The sequence below is a fragment of the Teleopsis dalmanni genome, chromosome 1 (assembly GCF_002237135.1).
Source record: "Teleopsis dalmanni isolate 2A chromosome 1, ASM223713v2, whole genome shotgun sequence".
NCBI lineage: Eukaryota > Metazoa > Arthropoda > Insecta > Diptera > Diopsidae > Teleopsis > Teleopsis dalmanni.
This window is the reverse complement of record NC_051846.1, coordinates 156375774-156382515: the sequence shown is the minus strand read 5'-3', so window position 1 is coordinate 156382515 and position 6742 is coordinate 156375774. Positions and strand designations below refer to the sequence as shown.

General features: G+C 32.5%; 1 protein-coding gene across 2 annotated transcripts; it reads right to left on the bottom strand.

Annotated features, from left to right (window-relative positions):
• Nucleotides 1-5609: 5609 nt before the first annotated feature.
• Nucleotides 5610-6515, bottom strand: LOC119668618. 2 transcript variants are annotated; one of them, XM_038078198.1, is made up of 2 exons: nucleotides 6373-6515; nucleotides 5610-6237 (listed from the first exon to the last, which is right to left on the bottom strand). In XM_038078198.1, exon 2 carries the CDS (start codon nucleotides 6212-6214, stop codon nucleotides 5828-5830), a length of 387 nt encoding a protein of 128 aa, XP_037934126.1. In that variant the 5' UTR covers nucleotides 6215-6237; nucleotides 6373-6515; the 3' UTR covers nucleotides 5610-5827. The 2 variants fall into 2 exon arrangements, with proteins under 2 accessions (XP_037934126.1, XP_037934117.1); XM_038078189.1 differs by having other exon boundaries at nucleotides 5753-6237; nucleotides 6310-6515.
• Nucleotides 6516-6742: the final 227 nt, after the last annotated feature.

Genomic DNA, 6742 nt, shown 5'->3' with positions numbered 1-6742 from the left:
ATTTCCAAAAAATTTTGTAGTATGAAACAATAAAAAATAATTTTACATAAAAAAAGTACAGTCGCTTGAATAAGTAACACTTCATTTTCCTAACCTTGTATTTAAATCTCAATTAAAATTGTTTAATAATAACCCGCTTCTTGTATAACAACCCTGTGCATGAAAGCTTGCTACGAGGGCGGTTTGTTAAGTCAGTGACTTTTTGAATTTCCCGCGCAGTTACTCCAAATGTAACAGTGCTGCCGTCAGTTGTATCGACCAGTGGGCAACTTCTAGCTTGAAACGTTCAATGTAGACAACCTCGTGAGTTTTACGAAAAATGAAAAAAGTGAATTTCACATCAATGAAACTAAGCAAAGACTTGATAAATACTACGGGGACTCGACACCATGAATTTCAAAGGTTAAGAAGTGGTTTACAGAGTTTCGTTGTGGTCGTACCAGCACTAGTGACGCCGAACGTTCAGGTCGCCCAAAAGAAGTGATCGCGCCGGAAATCGTCGATAAAATCCATGAAATGATATTGGATGATCGTAGAATGAAAATGCGTGAGTTGGCTCATGCTGTAGGTATCTCAACTGAATGGGTACATCATATATTACACGAATATTTGGACATAAAAAACTCTCCGCGAGATGGGTGCCGCGATTGCTTACACTCGACCATAAGCGCAATCATGTGACCACTTCAAAAGACTGTTTAGCGATGTTCAGCCGTAATCCGAACGAATTTTTGCGCCGTTTTGTTACTGTGGACGAAACATGGATCCATCACAACACGCCAGAGACCAAGGAAAAATCGAAACAGTGGGTTGCTAGGGGTGAACGTAAACCAAAGAAGGCCAAACAGAGTCTGTCAGCCAACAAGGTCAAGGCGGCAGTTTTTTGGGATGCAAGCGGTGTCATTCACATCGATTACCTCGAGAAAGGTAAAACGATCACCGGCGAATATTATTTAAAGCTTTTAAATAGATTCGACGTTGATTTGAAGCAAAAACGGCCGCATTTGGCGAAGAAGAAAGTGCTGTTCCATCAAGACAATGCATGTGTGTACATTTGTCTAGTCACGATGCCCAAAATCCACGAATTGGGATACGAACTGCTGCCCCTTCTAGCATATTCTCCAGATTTAGTCCCTTGAGACTATTTTCTATTTCCAAATCTAAAGAAATGGCTGGGCGGTAAGAGATTCGAGTCGAATAAAGAAGTCATTACCGAAACAAACGCGTATTTTGAGAGCTTTGAGAAACCTATTATTTGGAGGGAATAAGAATATTAGAAAAACGCTGGACTAAATGTATCGAGCTAAAAGGTGATTATGTAGAAAAATAAAATGTTTACTTGCCGAAAAAAATTTTTTTTTTAATCAAAAAGCCACTGACTTCTCAAACCGTCCTCGTATATATGTGCTAGCCATATTTACTTCGTCATTCGGAGTTATAAGAGCTAAAGAGCGTTTATAGTTATGTACCGTAATTATTTATTTAACAAATGGAAATGTACATAGAAGAATTAAAAACTAGGATAAATAGTTACATGAATACAAAATGTGTAAATATTTAAAGAACTGATGTATTAAAGTAAACATAGTAGAAGTTACAGTATTTTATTTGTGAATAAAGTAATTTATTTTTCTATCCTCTTATCCTTCTCCATTTTCGAAAGTGAAAACATATTAAATGTTTTTATGCGAATTTATAAATACTTGAATTTATGATACATAATTCGTTTTATTAAATATATTTACAACATTAAGTAAATAAATGTGTTGTTCATTTCACGGCTGGTTCTAATAAATCTCAGTAGATTTCGGTAAATATTTAAAATATATTGCAAAAAAGGAGCAGAAATACTTTCAAAATTTATTGCTTTTGTTAAATATTTGAACTGAATTTTTATAGATTTAAATACAATGCATGAAATCACTTTCGCACACATACATACATGGATACACATAGATACAGAAACAAAAACAAAGAAGTCCTTAGCGTTGTAAAGAGGAGCGGAACAAGCAATTGAAACGCCTCCACCATCGCGTCTGCAATCAGCTTTTGTGCCGCAACCCAAATGCAATAACGCGTCGCTTACACAGTTCCACGTCACGCCCAGCACTTATGTTGCAATTTTACAGGAAGGACGAACAGAAAAAGCATAAAAAATATGGTTTTGCATGTCCTTTCGGTTTGTTTTATATTTTCCGAGTTGAACTGAAATTGCGATAAAAGCAAATGCCACAATACTGAAAAAAAATATCGATAAAATCGGCAAAAATCGAAAAAAAATCGAAAAAAAATCGAAAAAAATCGAAAAATATATATTCGTTTCGATAATTTTTCGAGAGCTATCAAAAGACTGGTGGAGAATGGTGTAGAAATTATATAGAAAAAATTGTTAGTAATAAATGCACAAACGAGCGCTACTACACATATAAATGGAGTGGTGCGGTACAAGGTGACTTGGTAATGTGAGGGGCGTATTAAGCATAAAAATGATACGTATACGTCATGTTAATGGCTTATATAAAAAAATTATTTTATTGGTATTATTGACACGACTGGCACACGTTACACGACACACAACACTCTGTTTGCCTTCATGGATGCAGTAAATTAAAGTCTCGAACGTGCACTCATGCGGCACAGATGCCAATAATTTATGACTCCAATTCCAAAAACTCTGCATATACTCTGTATGGTATATCTGAAGTACTCGTAATATAGAAAATAATTTATTTTTTAGTGTTAGTAATTTTATGTTTATGCATAAATTCGCGTTGTGTTTCCGTTCAAGCTCTTCAAATATTGACATTTACATAATGCATTTCATATTAAAATTCATTTCCTTTTGTAGCTTTCCGAGTTGAAATCGACCGGAGGGAGCATTGAACTTACATTGCTCCTTACATATCCTGAAATGAAAGGACCAGAAGTTATTTATTCCTTAACATTTACATATCGCTCAATTGCTGATTTATTGGATTTCATTGCACATCAATGTAATTGAAGAATGGAGTCGTACTTTGTATTTATTGTGAGCAATCAATACAATTTTTTCATTTATTCAACAGTTTTTCACTCATTTTTCCCTTCACGTAAATATATATACTCATATTGTACATAACCCTTAGGACATGATATATTGACTTTTAGTGAATGTACAAACAGATTGCCAAGAAAAATCTTAATTTTGATACTCTAATTTAATTTTTATTACATTTAACATATTTAAACAGCGGGATTCTAACAAATTGTTCCCTCAATTTTATTTCATTATTTAGTGAAGTTAACAAGCACTTATCGGATGTTTTCTTAGCTGCATAAGAACTATCGATATCGATAACTGATACAAATAATGCTTACCTACCTACTTATTTGGCCATAACAATCCGTTATCGAGTTTCGGCTTGACGCAGCATATCTCTCCAGGTGCCTCTGCTGCGTACACGCCTTCTCCAGTATCGTACATCAAGTCTAGTTAGTACTCCCTTAACTTGATCACTCCACCGGAGATACGGTTTACCTCTACGTCATCTACCGCCAACTACTGCTTCTAACAAATTTTTAGTTGGAGCATCTTCATCCATTCTCACGACATGAGCAAGCCAGTGGAGTCGCTGGATTATTGCTGGATTCACTGAATTATATCAATGTCGTGAATAAGCTTGTACAACTCGTGGTTCATTCGTATGTGGTAGTCGTCGCCAACTCGTAGAGGATCAAAGATCTTTTGAAGAACTTTTCTCTCGAACACTCCCAGCGCTACTTTATCATTCTGTGGTGACATTCATATTGCAAATAATAGTTAAATAATAAAAGGTAAAACATGTGTTACACATTCGGTAGTAAAGACGGAAATAAAATGAAACTTTATTTCTATAAATAATATTCCTTTAATAATTGAAAGCAGAAGAATTTCTAACTGTGTTGACATTTGTGTTCAGTTGCAATTCCTTATAGATCGTTTAACGCGAGAACAACGCTTCCAAAATGTGGAAATTCACTATGAAAAATATATAAAAAATCTGTTTGGGAATTTCTTAGAGCACTTCTTCAAAGAATTGTGTTAAATGAAGAAGTTCTTTGGGTACATCAATAAGCAAAGTTGTCATATATGGAGCGAAGATGATCTTAAAGACGGTAAAGAATTACCATTACATCCATTCAAATGAACTGTTTGGTAATGTTTGCACGGTGGCGGCATCATCGATTCCTATTTATTTCGCAATGAAAATGGAGCTATCATTACAGTGAATGGCGATTTCTATCACGCTATACTGACTAAATGTTTATCGACGATATTTGGTTCCAACAAATTTCGATATTTGGTTCTATACAGCACACTTAACAATCGATTTATGGCGAAATCAATTTGGTAGCAACTTTATTTCCAGAAGTGGTCCTGTTAGCTGGCCCCCTGGTTCGTATGACTAACCGTCACACAATCACTTTGTATGGGATTATGTTGTCATTGATTTATGCTGATTCACCCCTATAGTTATAATAAGGTATCCTTCTTTAGCAGAACAGAGTTGAGATTGCTGGTGAGATACCTAACGGGTCACCACGGACTACGTTACCACCTCAACAAAATGGGTCGGTTCGAAGAGATAGAGTGTAGACTCTGTTTAGAAGCGGAGAAGACATCCAGCCACAGCCTTGATCTGTGCCAGGGGGAGGTCACTGGGTCTCATCTTCCGACATTAGGAAGTCCTCAACGGCAGACATTTCAGCCTTCATTCGGAAGGCAGAATGTCTTCTGTTCAGTTAGGGTCTGTTGTAGTACAAAAGATAAGTCATGGTTGTAGTGCTCTACTCAAGTGGGAGCTAGTACTCCGTTGATTCTTATCTTCTTATCTTACATATGTATATTCTGACATTGAGAGTCCATAATTATAACCTCTTCATTGTTTCTGCCTGCCACAAAATGTTTTTTAACTTTACATAACAAATGACACTATTATTAATTATTTTAAAATTGATGAAATCAAAGGGCTGTTAAAAGTCTAAACCTATAAGAAGTTGATTTGACGATTTTAAAATTATATTATGAAATTGAAAGTAGGTTTCACAAATCTTTTATTTTTCGTAATATTTTCATATTAGAGTATCTTCTCTAAATACATTAAAACTGTTTCAAAATGATCAAATAATTTCTTCAAATATAACCGTAGTAAAATAAAATTCACATATTGTTGTAGTAATAATAATATAGTTGCAATAAGACTAATGTAATCATAAATAATATTGTTCTAATAATATTAAAATTATTGGTCCGCATTGTGTTTTTAATCAACACTTATTTGTTAGTACATTTAAATAAGATGAGAATTATATACTTCATTTTAGAGTAAGTCAAAAACATTTTTTAAATTTTATCTCTCACTAGTATATAATTCTCATATAGTTTAAAGTTTACAACCAATAAGAGTATAATACGAAGTATCAAATGACATTCTATTTTAATAAATTAATTATTGCACATTCTTTCCTTAATAAATAAATAAACCATATTTTTTTTATACTTAATAATGAAGTAATTGTTACTGACTAGTGTAATATAATTATATCTTATTTTAAAAAAAGAAATTATTTAGTTTAGTAGTTAATTTATAGATGTATTTTTAGCAATACCAGAAAATATATTTTTTAATATCGAAATAACTGCTTAAGATTTTCTTAAACATTTTGCTTAATTATTTATAAATTTATATTCAACTTTAATTTTCGTAAAAGAAATAAAGCAATAATGTCGTATTATCCTTGTAATTTTTCTTGTTTTTGTGGATCAAACGAAAATTTTTACATTGCAATAAAAATTTCGTGATGACATCTATTTAAATAATTTTTCAACACTGTCCACTCTTGATGGCTGATAGCACATATTTTGATTAGATGAAGAATTACGTAAATCATGATCACTGGCTATATTACAAATACTTGTACTACTTCCACATTGCTTATAGGTTCTAATACGCTTCTTTAGTTTGAAATTTTCGTATTCATCAATTTTTTCTGGTAATTCGAAGGGGCGGAAGTGTTCTCGATGTGTTGTTTTAAAATCATTTATATACGAATTTTCTTCTGTAATTCCAGGAACTATACCTTTTGGGTTTGGTTTATCAGCATATCTCTGTTCAAACCAATTCTTATCTAGGACATTTTGGTTATAAGCTCTGGTAACTGACTCATTCTGAAAGCGACGCAGTTTGCTGTTCATTTTCTTACTCAAAAGACCTAAAACTGAAAATAAATATTTATTATATATAAATATAAATATATATATATTCATTCATTGAAATTATTTATAAAAACCTTGCACAAATATTTTTGAAATTGACTGATCTGGAAAATTCCCTCAGTTATTTATCGGGTTACCTCTTCTTTAACAGTAGTTAGTAGTAGTTACTACTTCTTTAGCTCTGAGACTATTGAAGTAATTGGAGAAATCTTAATAAATGCATTATTTTTATTCAAAGAGCCAGCTTCAAATTTAATAGTCAGAAAAGAAATATATAAAAAAAATGTTTCCTGTAAAAAAAAATTAATTTTATTTAAAATGAATTATTATTTATAGTTTGGAGAGAAAGCTTACTTTGTTAAACTATTTTTCAGTTTAAAGAAGAAAGTTACATATTGTAATAATACTCGGTAGATTCAAATTATATTATTTTTTTAATACTCGTACATATTTACTTTCTTATGTAGCACATATTGTTTATTATTGCAATCCATTAACAATCTATTA